Source organism: Impatiens glandulifera, chromosome 3 (assembly GCF_907164915.1).
Source record: "Impatiens glandulifera chromosome 3, dImpGla2.1, whole genome shotgun sequence".
Taxonomy (NCBI): domain Eukaryota; kingdom Viridiplantae; phylum Streptophyta; class Magnoliopsida; order Ericales; family Balsaminaceae; genus Impatiens; species Impatiens glandulifera.
The window spans coordinates 8,415,511-8,438,923 of NC_061864.1; the positions used below are offsets into that span (position 1 = coordinate 8,415,511).

The 23,413-nt window shown below is 24.4% G+C and overlaps 1 protein-coding gene across 1 annotated transcript; it reads left to right on the plus strand.

Annotated features, from left to right (window-relative positions):
• The first annotated feature begins 10,801 nt into the window (after positions 1 to 10,801).
• LOC124932045 (beta-glucosidase 24-like) lies at positions 10,802 to 16,027 on the plus strand. Its single transcript, XM_047472647.1, has 13 exons — positions 10,802 to 11,015; positions 11,236 to 11,305; positions 13,319 to 13,377; positions 13,719 to 13,794; positions 13,894 to 13,971; positions 14,071 to 14,158; positions 14,254 to 14,512; positions 14,607 to 14,722; positions 14,805 to 15,025; positions 15,133 to 15,164; positions 15,255 to 15,357; positions 15,444 to 15,552; positions 15,630 to 16,027. Exons 1-13 carry the CDS (start codon positions 10,836 to 10,838, stop codon positions 15,835 to 15,837), a joined length of 1,599 nt encoding a protein of 532 aa, XP_047328603.1. The 5' UTR covers positions 10,802 to 10,835; the 3' UTR covers positions 15,838 to 16,027.
• Positions 16,028 to 23,413: the final 7,386 nt, after the last annotated feature.

A 23,413-nucleotide genomic window follows, 5' to 3' on the forward strand; every position in this document is an offset into this window, starting at 1 on the left:
TTTAAAATTTGTAAGAAGCTAAATACTATGATTAAAATAAAATTTAATTACTAAAATATTATAATATCAACTAAAATAAATCAAAATCAACAATTCAATTCATAAAAGAAAAAAAGAAATCTGATTTGATATTATTTCATGTTTAAAACTTTTCTACAAAATTGAAGTAAAGGTATTTTATTTGTCAATCAAAATGTACATATATTCCTGTTATTTAATATTATCAACTAAATTCAACAAATAAATAATCTTTATAAGATATAATATAACTTAATTTAACAAATTCAAATAAAAATTAATTATTTTTAATTTAAAATTTTAGCATAACCCCAAAAGTGAGAATCGAAATAGTAAGATAGAAATATAAGACATAAGTCAACTACAAACAATACTTTCATTTAGCATCAAATCAAACAAATAATAAAACTTACCAAATTAAGCCTAATTGAGAATAGAATCTATTTGATCTTTTAAACATAATTTAATACTTCACATAAACCAATCATAAAAAACAAATACGTTACCAATAATTTATACAAACTTTACAACAATATTAATTTTGTTAAATTAATATCTTTTCATTGTAAAACAAAAGAATTTTAACTTCTACTTTTAAATTACAAGCTTACATTGCCTTATCTTTCAGAATACACAACTACTATGTAATGCAATTACTACGATTTCAAGTTTTATGATCTAAATAAGATAAAATTAATCGTGAATTTTAATAGACTTATTAGCTAAATTATTTGTGAGGCATAAATTTAAATTATTTCTAGAAGTCTAAATATTAAAAAATTGTCTAAGCTATTTAAAAGTTACATTTAATGGGTGAGATATTAGAATAAGCATACAAATGCTCATGGTGGAATATGTAAATTTGAAACAAATGCACCATATTTGTTGAGTTATTCTCTAACAATAAATAAATAATGATATTTTAGTATTTTAATTAATAATTAAGTGATTTAATGACCCGAAAAATTAGTCATGTGATATAACTATTTTTTCATTAAAAAAACATACATCAAAAGTAATCAAAACATTGTTTGACGAAAAGTCAAATTTTGAATTATTTTGATTAAATTACTAAATTATTTTTTCATTTAAAATTTATATAAAATAATTAAAAATATTTTAATTGATTTAATAGTTAAAAAAATAGATGATGTAATAATGATATTTTTAGCCAATATCAAACAAGCTCTAGAAAACATAAACAAATAAGAAATTATTAAATATGTATCACCATGATGGTTCGGTGGAAAGAATCGATCTAAGAGACCGAATACCTTTGAATAAAATTGAAGGGCAATGATTATGAATTTACATGGTAAATCAGCCAACAACTATGTTAGCTGGGAAAACAAGTCCAATGTTTTCAACCAATATTTGTGAAACTTATTATATATCTTGAATTAATGTTTGCATATTGAAGATATGCTTCTTGAAAGTTAGCTCCCTAAAGTTGGCATTATTTAACTTTACACCATGAAAGCAAACACAGAGAGCCCGCCAACAAAAGGACATATTAAAAAATAGACAAATATTTTGAAATTGTGGGATTTTTTGAAAATTATTGAAAGTTCATTATGAAAGCATGTGTCCTACACATAAAATCAAGGTGTATTATTGAGTTGTCCTTTATATTGTTAAAAATGTCAAATATACTTATTTACTTAAAATATTTTATTTATAAATATGAACTTGATGCCCTAACTTGCAAGACTCAAAGCCTGAACCTTCTTTTATATATGTGCACCACAAAATTACTAGACCTTTTAATATTTTTATTAAAAATTATTTGTTTGAAATATATATTTCATATTTTCAAATAATTATTTTATTTAAAATAATAAGTAATATAATATTTTAAAATAATGATTTTTTAAATAAGATTAATCTATCTAATATATTTATAATTATTAAACTTAATGATGTTTTGGAATAAAATATTTTTAAACAAAGATTTTATTTTATTTTTAAATAATAAAAAATTCTAATAATTCAATATATAATATATTTTATTTAGAATAAGTATGGAACAAATTAGAAACAAACACTTTAACGATATATTATTATGATTTTTTAAGTAAGTTTTAAAATATTAATTTATATATATATAATTTTATTTATTTAATTTTTTTTATTCATTATAATAAATTTAAAATACTAAAAAAATATTATATATTTTAATAATATTTAGATTTTGTTAGGTTGATTAATAATTTGAATTTTTTTATCACCATTTTAAAAAAAAATAATATTTTTATTTAAATTTATATACCTTATAATTCTATTTATAATACATTATTATTCAAAATATATATAATTATTTTTTCTAATTTATTAAAATAAGTTCATAATATTAAACTAAAGTTATTATCTTAAATATTTTTTTTTATTATTTAGTGTTTTAGCTAGTTCTGTATTTATTTAATAAATTTACTTTAGTAATTATTCTAAATAAATATATTATATATATATATATATATATATATATATATATATATATATATATATATATATATATATATATTAGAATTTATATACATTTTTTAAATATTAAAATAAATTTTTGTTTAAAGTTATTTTAGTATAAATTATTATTGATTTTAATAGTTATAAGTACATTATATATATATATATATTAAAATTATTAATTTTATTAAAAAAAATAAAATAAAATCATAATTTTAAAATATTATATTATTTACTATTTTAAATAAAATTATTAATTAAAATATAAAATATATATTTTAAACTAATAATTTTTAATGGATTGAGTGATTGTTTATCTTATTAGATGAAAAAAGTAAATAATTTTTTTTTATTCTCTTTTCTTAGCGTTTCTTATTTTTTTCAAACTGACATGATGTAACATCATTCTCTCTTATTCCGTCTTCCAAATTTTTATTTTCCTTAAAACTTGTTCTCTTTAATTTTTTTAAAAACTCAACAAAAATTAATTTTACAATCAATCACTTCACAACAATTAAATCACTAATTTTATTAACTAAAATATTAAAATATTATTTATTTAAATTATTGTTTTTTATTTTTTTTATATATATATATATATATATATATATAATATATATATATATATATATATATATATATATATATCAATACTTTTTAAGTTTTTTTTATCAAAATAATCATTACTTTTCAAAATTATCACACATCATTATTATTTTTTTCCTTCAAGGTTTTTAAAACACCCGAATCCAAATAAGGCCTAAATAAAAATATATCATCAACAATAAATAGATGATTGTACATGAATAGTTGTCATATATGAAATCAATGTATGCACAATTAATACGTACATTTTGAATAGTAACAATAATATCCTTTCACGTGTTAAAGGAGTCTCTCATATTGTTAATATTGTTAAGGTATTTTTTTTTTTGAATGGAGGATGGTCATTTTAAATAAAACACTTTAGGCCATACTCGTAATAATTTAGTCTTTTAAAAAATACTTTACTTTAAACTATCTTGATGAGTTATTGCCAATGTATCTAGATCGGTAACATGTTGAAAAAATAAATTCATTGAAAGTTAGAGCAACTCCAACCGAATACCAAACTCATACTCAAAACCTCTTTTTTCACTCCAACCGATACTAATACTCAAACTCAAAATAAGTTTTCCCTCATTTTCTGTCTCTGCAAACGCATATATGCGTTTGCAATATTCATAAAACTCAAAAGTTTTTTTGTTTTTTAAATTTAACCCTTACACTTAATTTAGGTCCATTTTATACATTAAACTTATTTATATAATTTATTATTTTAATTTATTTATATAATTTAATTAATTTATATAATATTTTTGTGTATAACATAAATTTATAATAATATTCAAAAAAAATTATAATAGTGTTAAAAAAATTATAATAATATTCAAAAGTTATAATAATGTTCAAATATTATAATAATGTTAAAAAATATTATAATTATAATAATGAACATTAATTTTTTATTTAATTTGTGTATTATGATTTTTAAATTTTTAATAATTTATTTAAAATCAAATTTAAAATAATGGGGTGATATTAAAATATTGTGGTGTGATCTATAATATTGTAAAATATATGAGGTGATATTAAAAATTTATAAAGTTGATGTAAGGAATAATATTATAAGAATATTCTTTAGGTTTGAGAATTAATTTTTCGGTTGGAGAAGATTTACTGTTTGATATGACATTTACACCAAAATTAGTTTGAAAATGGGTTTTTTCGGTTTGAGATGGTCTTTAACTACCCTAAAATTGTCATTATTCAATTTTTATGTACTATTATATCTTAACATGTGGAAGATAAACTTTAGCTCTCTTAAAATTGACATTAATCAACTTTGAGGTTCCCTTAAAATTGACATTTTAAACACAAATTTTTTTTGACATTAATCAACTTAATTTGAGGCACTTGAAGATAAGTTTGATGAAAGTTAGCTCCCTTAAAAATGGCATTATTCAACTTTGAGATATTCATAGGTTAACATGTGGAAAATAATGTCAATTAATCAACTAAAATTGACGTTATTTAACTTAATTTGAGGCACTTGATGAGATAAGTTTGATAAAAGTTAGCTATTCAACTTTGAGGCATTTGAAGATAAGTTTGATGAAAGTTAGCTCTCCTAAAATTGGCATTAATTATTCAACTTTGAGATACTCATGTGGAAAATAAGCTTGATAAAGGTTAATTAGCTCTCCTAAAGTTGACATTAATTATTCAACTTTCAGGCATTTGAAGATAAGTTTGATGAAGGTTAACTCCAAGTTTAGATTATTCAACCTCTCAAATATCATTACATTAATTTTGTATTTTGGGTGGAAAGAATTGATTCATCCGTTAAATTTAATTTATAATGTTTTAAATTAAAGTGAATATTAGATTTTAAAAAATATGTTAAGTTTTTTATATTAAGAAATTAAAAATAATTGGATTCATACCTAACTTGTTTGTTGAATGTCATGATAAATTTCTTAGTCAATTCCAATCTATTTGTGCAAAATAATAATAATATTTTTAAAATAAACACCGATCAATATTTTTATAAAATTTATAAATTATCAAAAATATAAATAAATTACTACCGACCAATAAAGATAAATATTTGAAAAGAAAACAATTCAAATAACCCAACTAACTAAATTGACTCATGAGTCATTTAATACTCACTGATTCTACACCACAAATAAACAAATATAAAAATCCAATGGCTATGACACATACATATGTCTATTAATCACTGTCCTCTTTCTCTACTTTACGTTTTCCATTATTTGCAGCATTTTAATATATATATATATATATATATATATATATATTTTTTTTTTTTTAAATAGTCCACAAAAATTAAAAAAATGGAATTCGCATAACAAAAGAAAGCATAAAATCTATATTATATTATAACATTATAATAATATTTTATAATATTAATATAATTTAAAAAAAAATCAGATTTGAACTATTATTATAAATACTTTTTTAAAGTTATTACTTTGTTTAGTTTATATTTCAAATATTGTCATCCTCTTATAAGACCTTATTTGGATTGGGGTTTTGGAAAAAATATAGAGTGAGAAAAAAAATAATGATTTGTGATAATTTTGAAGAGGTGATAATTATTTTTTGGTAAAAATACTTAAAAAGTATTGATATATATGAATAAAATAAAAAATTTAAAATAGAGATTATTTTAGTATTTTTGTTAATGAAATAAGTTATGTGATTGTTGAGAAACAATTGATTGAAAAATTGATTTTATATAAAATTTTAAAAAAATTTAAATAGGATAAATAATACGTTTTATCACCCATTAAATATTTACAAATTTCATTCAATTGATAAAAATAATGTTCTTTTTCTTTTTCTCTATTATAGACAGATATGTCGACAGTATCCATTATAGTCCCTGCTGAAGGTCCCTTTTCTTTAATAATTCATTTCTTGTCAGTATCCATTATAGTCCCTACTGAAGGTACTTTTTTTAATAATTCATTTCTTGTCAAAATTTTAATTCTCACCACAAATTGATTAAGATTTACTTGGCATATATAAAAATATATAACTACTTTCTCACTTGAATTAAATTTATAATTTATTATATAATTCAAATCTAATTTTTTTTTTTTTAGAGAAATGACCTATATTCCTACCATTCAAAATTCAAATACTTTTTAATAAGATACCAAAACAACTAAGCACAATTTGTTTTTATATATTATACTTTACAATTTAGAGAATGAAAAAAGATCTTTTACCTTCTTCCAATAGATTTTTTTTTTCTTTAGAGTGAGTTTTTCTGTGTAGATTATTGTTTAGAAAAATAAAAATAAGTAAATAATAATTTATATCACTAGATAGACTATTTAAAAAAGAAGAAAAAATATCACCATAATCATTACAAAAATATAAACAAACGATTGTTTGTATTAAAAAAAATTAATTACATACAAATTATATCCGAGTAAACTAAACATCATACCAATCATATTTTTCATTTGATTTTATTTAGAGAGTACAATGAGTTGCATATGGGGTATATTTTTCATATTATATAGGGCTAGTTTGATTCAGCTTATTCTCAGCTTATTGACATCAGCTTATTCAACTTATTCTCAAGTACGTTTATAGGATTCTTAGCTTATTTAATCGTTAAGTTTGGGAATGTTTGATTCAGCTTATAAGTTCAGCTTATTTATTTTTTTATATTTATAATATTATTTAATAATTAATATTATATATATAATGATATATATATATATATTTATTAATTTAGTTTTAAATATTAATAGATTATTTAAATTAAAAAATAATATATATTTCAAAATAAATTATATTAATATATTAATTTTTATATAAAAATATATTAATATATAATTTTAAATATTAATAAATGACTTAAATTAAAAAATAATATATTCTAATATATGATGAAAAAAAATAATTTATTATTATATATATTTTTCATATTTCCACGCTCTCCATCATCTAATTTTCAATTGTCCATTTATTTTCAAGCTTTCTAATTTATTCGTATTATAATTTATTTTAATTGTAATTCGATACTTTTGGATAATTAATGCTAATTTAATTTCTAAAACTATAATTATAAATAAAAAAATCATAATATATTTATATTTTATATATTAAGATATATATATATATATATTATAAATAATAAATAAAAAAATATTTTAAAGTGATAAGAGAGAAAAACGCTGAGATTATAATTTTAAACGTTGAGTAGGAAGGTAGAGAGAAATTTGAGTTTAAACGCAAAAATGTGTTTGATTGTAATTTTGTGTGTGAGTTTATTTACGCAAAATTACTGTAGCAGCTTATTTATTACGCAAACGCTGATACGCAGCTTATTAACGCCGAAACAAACATGACCATAGTATACCAACCAATCATCTTTATTTGAATTAAGAAAAACATTGCATTACTTTTTAAAATATAAAAATAAATAATGATTTAAACGAAGCAATTAATGGTCTTATCCACAAGATAACGTTGAGTACAAAGTTGGTTGGCATTAATTAAATAGTATTTTTGTTTGAACGCGCACGGTGTGGTCCTTTAAAAATTTTGATTATGAAACGTTTAAATTATAAAAATCCTAACAGTAAAAAAGAGGTAAATATTCAAATCAATGGAAAACAATTTAAAATAAAATTAGAAATAATTTAACAAACATGATAGAGAGATAATGTATGGGCTGTAGAGGCTTAAGCTCACCACCCATATATCTTTTTTTATGTATATAATTAATAGGGGTTTGAGAGAGAGAAATAAATACCGATTGAACCGGCCAGCATTTTCATAAACAATTAATTTTGGAATTAAAGACACGACAAACATCATAAAGAGAGAAGGATGTATGGGCTGTAGGGGCTAAGCCCACCACCCCCATATTATATATATATACTATTAGTTTTTTCTTTTTTCACAAAAATATTTTATAGTTTCTGGTTCTATCAGTCGCCTAATCAAATCTACGACGAGAACCTTAGTATTTTATTTTTCCAATATCCTTAATTATTCAATATCTTCCATAAATATATATATATATATATTTATTGGGAAAATCAATTTTAATTTTTTTATTTAAGAGATTTAAAATTTTGAAATAATTTTTAAATTAAATTAAAATATAATTATTATAAAAATCTTACTAACTTTACAAATTAAATATTCCTAAATTATATATATAATATATCATCAAATTTATAAAAAAAAACTAAAATTTAATATTCATATTTTAATGATAGGGAAATTCAAATAGTCAGATATTTAATATATGTTCACAACATCTAGCAAAATATATTTTATTTAAATTTTATTAAAAAATAAATAAAAATATTTTATTATTTTAATTAATGTTTTAAATGATTTAATAATTAAATGATAATAGTATAATATATATTTTAAATATTTGAAAGAAAAGGAAAGAAGACATAATTGTTAGTAGTTTTGTACTCCTAATTAGAAAAAAATAAAAGGATCAGGCCTTTTCTATTTTATTTTAATTATTTTATTATTATTTTTTTTACATGTCACCTTAAATGATGATATTTTTTTTGTTGTATTTTATTTTTTAAACAATGTTATACATAAATTTGTAATTGCTTAACTTGAACATAAAATTAAAGTAAATTATTCTTAACATTTAATTGTTATAATTAAATTTAAAACATATTTAATTTGATTGGATAATTATTAGTTTTTACTACTTTTTATGTCACTCTATAAAAATGTCTAAATTTCATTCACATTGATATATATCATAATTTAACTTTGTTTAAGTTTGTATTTTACAATCTTAAAAATTTAAAATAATAAAAATTAATTTTATTCAAATAATATTATATAATAATTATTTTAACTAAACTAAATACTATCAATATCAATGCTAATTGTTATTATTATAAGATCTTAAACAAACAATACTCTTCTAAATTATTATTTTTTATTGAATTTCTATTATTATGAAACAAAGCGCTCCTAATTGTGAGATATGATAGAACTAAAAATGTGTCTTGGACCTGCATGCTCACGTTTTTTTTTAAGTAAAACCAAGTTCTTATAATTGAAACGGTGTAATAATGGTTTATCTTACTACAAACTTATTATCTCAAATAATATATTAACATTTTCTTACTTTATTTTTATGTCATGTTTTTTTTTCATTACTAAAATATTTTATATATATATATATATATATATATATATATATATATATATATATATATATATATATATTTATATATATATTATTTAATGTATGAGGTTAACATGAACACTCACCACCATAACACCCCGGCATCAACAAAATAGTCAAATAATTAAAAACATTATTTTTAAAATTTTAATATGGTACATTTTAAAATTATCCAAAAATTCAGTTAAATTTTGATTTATTGAGAAACATTAAGTCAAGCTATCTCTGCCTCAACAAAAATACACTCAATGCGCCATGAAAAGGTCTTTACCGGCGCTTACAGACAACGCAAGTAGTCACTTGTGCTTAAGTATGTCTAAAACAACAATAGCGTTCTTCAAAATAGCATATTTCATTTTTTACCGGCGCTTATTTAGCAACACATGAAATGTCGGTATCAATATATCACTTTATATTTATTTTTAGCAGCTGTTTTTATGTTTTTAGCTACGTTTTCCTTATTTTACAATACCATTACTTTTTAGTGAAATCTTAATTTTGAAATTGATTATATTAAAATTTACTTTTAATTATTGTACTTTTGATTCTCAAATAAATTAAACCTGTAGATACAAAATATTTTGTTGGGAAAAATAAGTACAACCATGTAAACTTATAATATGAAAAAGGTCATGTAGATACAAAATATTAAATATTTATAATGACACCCTACAACCATGATCTCGTTTAAACTTAAAACACATTTAGATGGAATCGAATTCGTGACATTTTGGTCTCTTAAGCCGACTATTACCACTGAACTACCTTGATCTTTTTTTGTGACAACAAAAATATAACGAACAGTCGATCGACAGGAAGATAAGAGAAAATCACCATGTCACACTTGATAAGCATGTCCGGAAACAAGAACCCCTTTAAAATGATTAGTACTAAGTAGGTAATTCTTAATAAAAGTCTAAAATGTAACCGGTAGACTCACCATTAAATACAAATTTTGATAAAGTGTTGAATATCATACATCCAATAAATACTTAAATTAAACTATTTTTTTTTTCTCTTTACATAAATAATAATTATCAAAATATGATAGCATTATTAATAAATTTAAAAATTGTAATTTAAAAAATGCAATTTGAACAAAGGATATATCCCAAACAAGGTTGACTTAAAGCAAGGCCAGTCATTCGAGTCTGGGATTGTTGGGGCCGAGGCACTCATGAATGAATAGTCGTTTTCCTTTCTAAATACTAAAATTATTTAGCTTCATTCACTAATTTTTTTTTTCAAATTATCTTCATATATACCCCCACGTGAATAAGGTGATTTGAAATTTCTTTATCATCCATATTACTTTCATGCATTTTAAAATGTTAAAATAATTAATTTTATCAATTAAAATATTCTTTATTTTATTTTTTTTATTAATTTTAAATACAAAAATATATTAAAAATCAAAATAACTTACAATTTTTTTTTTTTGTTTGTTTGAAAAAAAAAACAAGATCAAACAAGCTCTAGCTAGCTAGATCTGATGGATAGAGAGAAGGGAAAAGGTCATTTTGTGACTATAAATAGAGGAAGAATAAGACTTGCACTTCACACCTAAAACCTTATCAACTTTAAGTAAGATATGGTCATGGAGAAGCTACTCTCTACTCAATATCTTCTTCATGTTCTTCTTCTTCTTCTGGTTTCTTCTTCTCTTGTAACTTGTCAACTGGATTCTCTGCCCTCATACGATCTAACTTCCCTAAACCGAAGTAGCTTCCCCGAAGGTTTCATTTTCGGGGCTGCAACTGCAGCTTATCAGGTCGGTTCCTTTTTTTGAAAAACCAAAATTCACGGGTTTAATTCATACTTTAAACGTGTTAAATAGACGTGGAAAGTTGTAGGCTCGTAAGCGTGGAGTTTTATGTTAACTTCTTAGATTAAAAGTAAAATAAAAAATAAACTAACTACTGTTACATGCTTGTTCTTGTTTTTTTTTGTTTCTATAAATATTCTCTAGCTAATTAATTTTGTTGATGCAGTATGAAGGAGCAGCTTTCGAAGCAGGCAAAGGATTAAGTATCTGGGATACGTTTACTCATGAACAACCATGTCTCTTTTCTCTCTTTTTCTCATTCCTTACATAATAATATAAGATTAATTAAAATATTTAACAAATTAATTTAAAATTTTGGTTAAGCTATTTCAGATGGATTTTATTGAATTCGAATTTGGTTGAGTTCGGATTTAATTTATCCAAATAAAATATATTTTCTCTCAACCCAAATAAAGTATATATTAACATGATATTGAATCATAACAATCTAAATAGTTTTTGGATTTTTAAATAAATGCACCACAATATTTTATTTAAATGTTTGGAGATTACTTAGATAAAGACGTTTATAACAAAACGAAAATAAAAAATATTGTTGAACACAAAGAAAATACATTTAATAAAATTAGTTTAAATAAAAAACGTAAGAAGTTAGTCATTACTACTAACTAGCATAAATAAATGAGAAAAAAAATTACAAAAAAATTTTTTAAATTATCTAAACTTGGATGAGTATGGAATTTACTTGTTTACTGAAACTTACTAGCTACTATTTTGGTCACGTTTATAAGCAAACAAATAAAAATAAAAAGTAGCTCAAGATAGTGAGTATTGTTATTATTAATACTGAGTTTGTAATTGTGAACAGTCAAATCGCTAAATCCTAATAAATATTTCATCAATAAAAAATGGAATTTTAATATAATAAAAATTGATTTATTAGATTTGAATATAAGATATATTTTTAAATTAGATCTTTTAATATATATACAAAGTTGAAATATTAAAGTCTGATAAGATTTTTTTAGTTAACATTTAATATATATATATCATATATAAATATATAAAAGAAACATATTTATGGTTTTTGAGTTGTCATGTTCACTGTTAACTAATTAACTAATTAACTATTTTTATTCTACTTGATGTTTTTTTAGTTTTTCTTATTAAATTTAAGTAATTATTATTTATTACTATTACTTGCAGATTTTATTTTTATGTCTTTATTTAATAAAAACAATTGTTACTGTTAATATAATTATCTTTAATTTTATTTGATTAATTATTTCAAAATACAAAAAATAGAAATGATTAGATGTATATAATTGGATATCTATTTTTTTGGTATCAATTATCCAACATCTAACATATTCAATTTTCTGAATATAATTCCTATATAAATATTAACATAGTAAACCTAATAAATCTAGATTTAAATATATATGCAAAAATCTACACAAATATCTTTTATTTTTTTCATTATGAGATCTGTTTGGTACTGCTCCAATATATAGTTAGTTAGCTTTGTCATTTTTCAATCATATTGCATTTTTGGTTATATTCAACCTAGCTAACTGGTCCTTTTAAAGACAAAATTAAATAGTAATTATAATATTTATTTTATATATTTCCTCATCAAACTTTTGTCATATTGTTACTATTTTATATATTTTGAATTTTGATTAAGATACCATTAAACCTATCTCATGTGAAAAGCTATACATACAATTAATATTTTTTTTACTTGATTTTATGTAATTAATTTCCAAAAAATTATATAAATGATAGAAATCTTGATTTAAATTTATAAAAAGATCGAGATAACTCTGATCCGGCATTGAATGCAGTATACTGTACTTTTTGTTCATAGATCTGTTTCACCATACTCCAATAATTAGTTAGCTAGTCTATTTTTGTAAAAATATAATTCAAATATTACTCATATACATATAAAAAAAGGTTTCTCTTAAATTTAAATAATTAGTAAAGTAAAATTAAAATATTATATATTTTTATAAAAATATTTTTAAAAATATGAATAGGACGAACTAAACCCAGCACTGCTTATATATACCATTAAACTTTTTCTATATTGTTACTATTTTTTTTTTTATATTTTTATTAATATACCATTAAACCTGTCTCATTTGAAAAACTATATACATATATATGATTTTTTTTTGTTGTTGTTGTCCATACAACAAACTTATTATGTGCTTATAAATAAATGTAGTACCTTATTTATAAGTGGACTTCAAATGTTCTCATACTTTAATATTTAATTACAGGGAAAATAGCAGATGGTAGTAACGGAGATGTGGCACTTGATTCTTACAAACGTTACAAGGTAAATAAACATTATTTGTTATATATTTTTGTAAATGATTCGCTTGTAAATAATCGATTCCATGAACTTGAGAATATGAGTTTTTACACTATACCACTAAATTATTAGTTTCAAAAAACATTTTATTAATAGTATTTGCGACGTTAAAAAACGTCGCTATTGCATTAACTTGTTATGATTGTGGATAGAATTTTTAGCATCATAATTAAAAACCAAAAAAGTATGTTTTTCCTTATTGATTGAGTTTAGTGAAAATTATACATATTTTCATTCTCACTGAAAATAAATTCGTTCAATCGAAACTCCCAGTCTAATTATATATCTTCCTAATATTATTGCAGGAAGATTTAGAAATCTTGGACAGCATGGGCATGGATGCCTACAGAATGTCAATTCCATGGGCCAGAATATTACCTAGTAAATAATTAAATTAATTACCACTTATTTTCACATGTTGATTGTTTAATTAAACAACAACAACTTAACATATTAATGTTAATATTAATATTAATGTAGATGGATCATTGAAGGGTGGAAAGAATGAAGAAGCAATTCAACATTACAAAGATCTCTTCAATGAGCTTGAAGCTAAAGGTGCATGCACACACACAACCCCATTTAATCATTTCTATTCCTACATATTAATTTGTTTTTTTTATTACACAATATAATAATTAATTTATATATATATAGGTAAAAAGCCCTTTGTGACAATATTCCATTGGGATGTTCCCCAAGCACTTGAGAATGAATACTTGGGTTTCCTAAGTCCCCAGATTGTGTAAGTACATTAATATTAAAGATCTCACAATTACAACTAAAAATTTATAATATATAGCTACAAATGTTCATAAATTCGTCATTTAATTGTTACAGGCAAGATTACACTGACTATGCAGAGGTTCTCTTCGAAGAATTTGGAGATAAAGTAAAACATTGGATCACTTTCAACGAGCCATACATGTTTACTGTCGGTGGTTACATTAATGCTAGTCTGGCACCGGGTCGGGGTTCTCCTTGGCAATCTCAATTGAATGCCACCCAAGGAGATTCTGCAGTCGAGCCTTATTTGGTTGTTCACCACATTCTTCTCTCTCACGCATCTGCAGTGAAAGTGTACAGGGAAAAGTACCAGGTAATTAATTATATATATACAGAAGTTTTGGTTTACTTAATTTCCTTTTACCGTGAAAACAAGGAAGAAAATAAAAAAATTAATTAATTTTCAGGAAAAACAAAAAGGTGAAATTGGAATCACTCATGTTGCTGACTGGAGGATACCGTTCACACAGTCCATTGAGGACAGGGAAGCTACACAGAGGGCTCTTGATTTCAACTTTGGATGGTCAGATTAATCTTTAATTTAGTTTCTTGATGACCAATATATATAAATATTAACTAATTCTTGTAACGCGTTAATTAATTAGGTTTGTGAATCCAATTGTTTATGGAGACTATCCAGATGTGATGCGGAGCATTGTTGGCCTGCGACTTCCAAAATTTAGTGAAGAAGAATCTGCTTCGTTAATAGGTTCATATGATTTCATCGGTATAAACTATTATACCTCCACCTACGTAATCAATAGAAAAGTACCCGCCAATCCAACTGAGCAAAGCTACTTCACCGATACTAATGCCTACGTCTTATGTAAGTTGAGATTGATGTTAATTAATCGATTTTGGCTCATATATAATTAAAATAAATTTACTTGTCCTTTGTCTTATAAATATTTACATTTTCACTTGTTTATTTAGCGGAGCGCAATGGTCAATTAATTGGACCTGTGGTATGGATGATCAATTTAAATTATGTTTTATTTTAAAATAATTATAATTTTTGGCTTCATGTTCATGTATAATCAATTAATTATTTCCAGGCCGGTTCAGTTTGGCTTAATGTCTATCCCAAAGGAATTCGTGATTACCTTATCTACATGAAAGAAAAATTTGGAAATCCAAGAGTTTTTATCACTGAAAATGGTATATTAAATTAATAATGTCACACTTCATTTAATTATATTTTACTATAAGAAAACGTATATAACTACTGCAACCTGACCTCTCAGGGATATCTGAAGCGAGTGATCCTACCATACCGGTTGACAAAGCGCTTATTGATCCATGGAGAATCAGCTACCACTTCTCTCATCTTGACTTCGTTAGAGCTGCTATTTCGTAAGTTTCTATTTATAGTAAGTTATATTTATGATAATATGGAAGCATTTAACATAAGTTTTGTTATGATTGAGCAGGGAAGGATCGAATGTGCAAGGATACTTTGCATGGACGTTGTTAGATGACTTTGAGTGGAACTCGGGCTACACGGTTCGCTTTGGAATCGGTTACATTGACTTTCAAGACAATCTCAAAAGATACAAGAAGCTTTCTCACAAATGGTTCACCAAATTTCTTAAGCCGGATTCCGATATTTCTTGGAATGATTTGGAGGTCACAGCGTAATGAAATTGAATGTTTGTTTTGTCTGAATTGTGTTTTATGAATAAGATTAATAGTGACATCCTTTGCTATCACGATGTCCTACGATCAGTTCTCCCTTGCTGAATCATTTTCTTCTGGTAATGTACGAACCAAGGTATCATCATTTGTATGGCCATGGTGCACTAAATAAAATCACTTAATTTGAGTTCCATTCCACTTAGTACAATATTATCTCTTGTAGAAAGCCAAAAAAAGGGGTGTATTATTAAAATGAATATTATTCAATACATAATATAGTCTCTTAATATATAATATGGTTCAAAATCTCACAAAGTCTAGTCTATATATATTTAAGTGATAAATAAAATATTCAAATATACTAATATATATTGATCAACATTTTATTTCAAAATATAATTAAGCTAGAAAGTTTTTGTGTCATTCAAAATAATCTGAATTTTGTAGCCAATAATTTGAAAAAACATGGTACACATAATAAAGAGAGAAGAGCCATAATTGTCTTCTGCCTGCAGAAACTGAAAAAGCTATTTAATGATATGCCTTTGATTGCAACGTTTCAAGGAAAACTGATTTGGCCGTAAACCTTTAAACAATGAATCAATTTAGACAGATTAGATTCGAATTATTTGAAGCAAATATGCTGAAAAGTACGTAACTTGATTATTTATTTTTTTAAAAAGGGATATCTTCATTATCCCGTGTGTTGCACAGGGATTGAGGGATGGAATGGGAATAAAGTTTTTTCTTCCCACTACAATGAAAACACTTTCGGCGACGTATAAAAAAGTTTCCGGCGCATAAAGCGTCGCTGTAAGAAGGATCTAAGTAGGGTATAAGACGCTTATTTATGCGTCAGTAAAATATTAAATTAAGCGCCGCCAATTTAGCTATATTTTGATATTAAGAAACAAGTCAACATTAAAAGAAAATCTAAACAAGTTTAAAATGCCTATTCCATTACTGATTTTCAATATATAATATCATAAAAACTGAAATTCAGTTTAATAATATTTTCTTATAAAAGATAGAATGACCACCATAAATTACAATTCATTTTAGATTTTACTAAGAAAAACATTTATGCAAAATAATAAAGTAGGTGAGCTGCTCTCCTAACAGATTGGGATTCGAAAATGATAATGGCTAAATTGAACCAAATGTTAATTAATAGTATTGGAATGTTTTAGTTGTCTTTAATCTCTATTTTTTTTTTTTATTTCTAATCAGATACTTTAAGGTCGTTTGATTTTTTTAATTAAATATATGGTTTGTCTAGCTTTGATAATTAATCATTTCTCCACTTTTGGATTTTTAATAAAATAACGTTAAACTGTTTTCACAAAATAAATAAATAAATTGACGTGGGTGGTTTAAATCAACGACAAAAACAATATAAAAACGAGTGACCTAATGTGCAATCAAACACACTCGAAACAATATGAAAATAACAAAGGAATAAAATATCAAAAAAAAAAAAAACTAAAAAAAGAATTCTTATTAGTGCTTCTTAATCATGTATAATTCATTAAAAAGTAAATAAAAAAGGCAAATTTACACATTGCAACTTTAGTTTCATTTCCACAATTGTTTTTATTTATTTATTTATTTAAGAAACTAGTACATCTTCACAAGTCTTTACCCTATTTCAAGCTAAGGTGTTCAAAATTGGAATCAAATCTGAAAATCATTTCAACTTAATTTATAAATGTTTGAAGGGAGAATCAAATAATTATATTAATAGATTAATTAATGAGCTTTTCTAATTAATCTGAAGTGTGATTAGTTAATTAAGCCTAAATAATTCAAGGAGTTTATTGAAGTAAAACAGTTTTATTTATCATCCACAATAATAAAAATAACACTATTTCAAGATAAAAAATAAAATCAACAATAACATATTCATCATAAACACTTTAATCTCTAAAATGGTACAAGTCATTAAAAATTAGAGTGAACCTACGCTATTCTCATTCATTAGTAAATAAAGGATTAATAGCGACAATACACGTTCCCGTCTATAAGTTAGCAATGTAATCAGCCACTAACTACACTGTAGTTAAAGACCTTCATTCATTCTTTTATTAATATTTTTTATATAAAGATATTAAAATAAATAAATTAATCCTATTTTCTTAGCTTCCTCTCCTCTTTAAGTACAGTGTAGCTATTTCAACCTTGGGAGCATTACCGTCCCTATACTCTCGCGAATATCACAGAAGAAAAACATGGAAACGTCATCGAAATCTCGAGACCAAAGGCACAAAAGGTGTTGGTACATTTGTCAATATTATATTTCCACTAGGTAAATATCAATTTCTCCTAATTTTGTAATAAATAAAATATTAATATATTGTTTCTTAAATGATAGTTGGAGGAGTACAAGGAGAAATTTAATTACTAAAATCTGATGTTATATATGTTTAATAAAAACAACCATATTCTCTATGCTTGTAAGAAATAAACCAATCAATCTACTAGGGCTTCTAGGATTTGTGTCATTCCTTATATTGCTTATCTTGAGGATTCTACATTTTACAAATGATTTTTGTTCTAACTTTGCAGATGCTATCACTGCATTTATTCAGAGTTGAGGCACAAGTTTAAATTTCCACCACATTAAATTGTTGTCACATTTAAGAATCAACAAGAAATGTATGATGATGATGCAGTCTTATCCTTTTTTCTTTCTATGTATTATTATTTTTGTATATTTAATCATGTCAAACATGTTTTTATTTTGTTCTTAATCAGGAATAAATTGAAAAGTGCAGTTTAAAGTATTGACCTTCCAACTTTCATTGTTGTTGATTCAGGTAGACAAAGGTAAGTACAAATAATGTATCCACCATTGACTTTCTTATGATTTATAACCATTTATTCGCAATGCAGGTTTTACCTGGATCGAAGACCTATTTTTTTAAGACGGATCTATGCATTTCCCAAGGTCTTTAGATCTGGACTAGGTTTTGGAATGAATTTCTTTCCTGGAAGAAAGCCCGACCAAGATTGAGGGTCGATGCAATTGAGCTCGTCTACCTCCAGGAGGTAACCTAGAAGTCATTGAAAGAGCCAGTAGGACTTTTTTATGGGGTTCTACTGAGGACCGCTAAGGCTGAGTCTTCAATTGCGGGAATCGGTTCGGAAGTCAGGCTCCGATCTGACAGGGACTATCGTAGCGTCATCAGAAGACGAGCATCTTTCATCGATTTAGGGAACTACTCCCGGGTGGTAAGAAGATCCCTCGGGTCAAAGCGTTGATTAAATAAAAAGCCACAAAATGAAAAATGAGTTACATGAGTTCAAAGGAAATCAGAGTAAAAATAAACTAAATGAAAGACAATAAAAAAATGAGATATAACAAATGACAAATGAGAATTGGGAATTAAATTGTGATGAAATTGGTGGTGAGTGTGACTTTCTCGTAAGCGATGTTATAGTTTTGACAAATTAACCAATTTTTTCTCGCCTGTGGGAATACGCCTCCACGTTCAGATGAGAGAGTTGTTGTCGGTGATAATATTGTTCCAGACTGTGTTTGCATATATTGTTGCGGATTCTTGAGAAGACTCTAGCGTCCTCTCCATCCAAATGTGATAAACAATGTTGGGGAAGAATCACTTGAAAGTATTGGAGTTGAAGTCGTTGCCTTTGGTCTTTGTGATGGCGAGGTCCTAGATTTTGGTCCATTCGTTTGGGAAGCTGAGGAGGCTCATTGATGCGGAGAATCTGCGCCAAAGCAAGGAGACGAAAGGATAGTTCTCAAGGAGGTGTTCACACTAGTAAAAAATATACAATTATCGAGAATTATGGACGAGAGCAAAAAAACACTTTCGGTGATATTAATATCACCGATGGCAAAGAGGTGCTTTAAGTAATAATTATAATTATAACCGAGAGAAAAGAGTTGCTCTCGGTAAAAGAGTTATATTTTTCCTAATTAATAGGGTCACCCAACTTCCAAATCCTTATTCTCTTGATGGATGTTTAAAATAGAACTATAAATTTCTTTATTGAGATTGTAATAACTAAACAACATTTTAGATCCGACTTTGAAACCTCTCCATATGTGCACAAGCAGGAAGTTGATACTCTGAATCCTCATGCATTGAAGCCTTATTAAAAAAATCTTATTAGGTTATAATTATCCAACACATGTTATAAGAGTTTAAACTTATATATTTGTACTCAATTTACAACATTGAGAAATAATATTTGTAAAATATTTTGATTATTTTGGAAATATAAAACTGTTCTATTCATTATTATTCATGTTATTAATAGATTAGGTAAAAGAAAATTAGTAGTGCATGTGATTTATTTTTGTAGTCCTTCCTTTATTACTGTAGCCACTTGTTTAGCCACGTTATTTTTTCCTCTAGCTATATTTTCGTTACGGAACGAAAAGCGACAGTTGGCGACGCACATATTTATTATGACTATTGACTTTTAGCGACAATAATACAGGAAATAGTGACCATATTTCCCGTCGCTAACGCCACAATTTTTACTAGTGATTCATAAATAAGATTATACTTGTCATGTCCCAAATAATTAAATGAGGCCTTTCTCACACACACACTTCCACAAATACGAAACATATAATAAATTATAGTGTCATATTGTTTGTTTAGACGAAACTTTTGACAAAAATTAATTTATTGGATTAACCATTTCTGAAACTAGTGAAAATGATTGACAATGAGTTTTACATGATTGCAAATGTCAAAAAGAAGAACATTAAATCACCATTTGCTTTAATATGCATTAAGTCATTTTATTTTTGCCTTAGTTACTTCTTCTATTTTAATTTTTTTTCTCCTTATTTTATTTATTTATTTATTTTCAATCTCTCTATATTTTTATTTTGCTATAAATTGTACTCGATGTTTATAAATATAAACAGTAAATTAAAAAATTAAATTAAAAAAAAGATGAAAGTGTGTTGCAAACTATATATGGCACATGAAAATTGGTTGTGATTTGAAGAGGGAGGATGAATTTAAATTGAAGTGTCTGACATTTGGTACAACCAACTTATTGATCCTCTGGAAGTAGACAATTTTTCTTCAGATCATCCAAATCAATACATTTTGTAACACAAGCAACAAAATCAATTACTTTTGATTAATCTCAAAATATTAATGATCCAAAAAAACACATTGAAATCTCTTCTACTTCAGAACAAAAAAAAAAACATGAGAATCTACACAAATAAAAAAGTTGTGTTACATGATGCAGCCAATGTCAGAAGTTGGTAATTAATATGATAACTGGGCAGAGCTCAAATTGTGCGATATATCACTAAAACAAAAAAAAACTTTTTCTGACGCTTAAAAATGGTTGTCCGGCATTATTAACCGCTGCCAAGTATTTTACCGGCTCTTAATTTAACGTCGTAAGGGGTGAGTGGCAAAAGTATTTACCGACGTATATATTAGCGTCGGTAAACATAAATTAGTAAGTAAGTAGTTTACGCTATTCCAGCTGATTTAATTATTTAGCTATATTTGAATTTTATATTATTTTTATTTAAAATTTATAAAACACTAAATACTTATGATCAAAAGAAAATTTAATTACTAAAATATTAGAATATCAACAAAAATAAATCAAAATCAACAATTCATTTCATAAAAGAAAAACATTCTTATTTGATTTTAAAAGAACTCATTTTCATGTTTAAAATTTCTTCTATAAAATTTAAGCATGAATATAATAAATTTATTTGATTTGTCACTCAAAATAATAATAGGTGTAAGTATTCAGGTAATTTAATATTATCAACAAATTTATATCCGTCATTCAACAAAAACAAATAATCTTTATAAGGTTATAATATAACTTAATTTAACAAATTCATTGAATCCAAAAGTGATAATCATATATGTGATTATTGGTTTTAAATATGGATTTTTTGCATTTGACTAATTTAGTGATTAAATTCAAACCAAACCAAATGATTGCATTATTTCAAATACCCATTAATCTTATAATAAAAAAATATTAACTTTTCAACAACAAAATTAATTTCATTCAACAATTATCACAATAATTGAAGATTATTTTTAAGCTACAATTCTTTACAAAGTTGATTGAAAAATGAGATATTAAAGATTCTTAATATATGTCATAAATTTTATCATAAAAAAAGTTAGTAGAATTAACTTTAGCATCACTACTTCAAAATATTAGCAATCAAATATCTATGTTCTCAAAATTTAGGAACTAAAATTTTATGTGAATCACAAACTAAAGAAGATGGTAATTAAGAAATCTTCATTTATTTTTACTAAATTAAAGTATCTACTGATAATGATTACATATAATTGACAATAATCTATCTTTAGATAATATACTCGATCCATAATTATATAAAAGCTTTTAAGATAGAAATATAAGACATAAGTCAAACTACAAAACAATACAAACTAGCAAATCAAACAAATGCAAATTAAGAGTAAGACATCTATAAGACTACTTCACATAAACCAATCCTAGAACATCAATACATTACCATAAATTTATACAAACCTAGCAACAATATTTTAATAAATTAAGTTTTTTTTTTTAATTTAATTAAAATTTATTAATTAAAATATTTAAAAAATATTTTAATTGATGACTTAAATGATTGATAATTAAGCGAATAGATGATGTAATAAAGTTTCTTTTAGCCAAGATCATACAAGCTCTAGAAAACATCAACAACTTATAAGCATTTTACAAATATGTCAAAATCTGAAAATGCAATTTAAGATGGCAAGAGAATAATGTTACTATTTATAATCAACATTTAGATGTGTACCATCAAACATAATATATAAGACTTCATTTTAATTATTCAGATTCAGTAAATCCAAACATAACCCAGTTGGGATGAGCTAGCATGAAATAATGTAATTTTCTTGCATGATGTAAATTACATGTAAATCATCCAGCAACAATGTTATTGGAAAAAGAAAATCCATTTGTCAAACTTATTAGACATTATTCAATTTAATGTTGAAGATAAGCTTTCTAAAGGTTAGCTCCCCTAAAGTTGTCATTATTCAAAACACAAAGAACCCGCCAAAAAAGGACATATTAAAGAAAATAGACAAATATTTTGAAAATTATTGAAAGTTGATTATGAAAGCATGTGCACTACACATAAAAGTCTGTTTCAATTCAGGTCAAGTTGTATTGAGTTGTCCTTTATATTGTTAAATATGTAAAATATACTTATTTATTTAAAATATTTTATTTATAGATATGAACTTGACACCACAACTTGCAAGACTCAAAGCCTGAACTGCTTTATGTATGTGCACCACAAAATTACTAGACCTTTTAATTAATATTTTGATTAAAAATGATTTGTTTGAAATATATATTTCATATTTTCATTTATTTATTATATTTAAAACAGTGAGTAATATACTATTTTGGAATAATAATTTTACTTTGTTTTCTTAATAAGATTATATAGATATAAATTAAATTATTAAGTTGATTAATTTATAAAATGATAGTGGCATCTAACCAAGTTCATATAATATGGTATTTTTTTCTAAATAATAATATATAATCAACAATG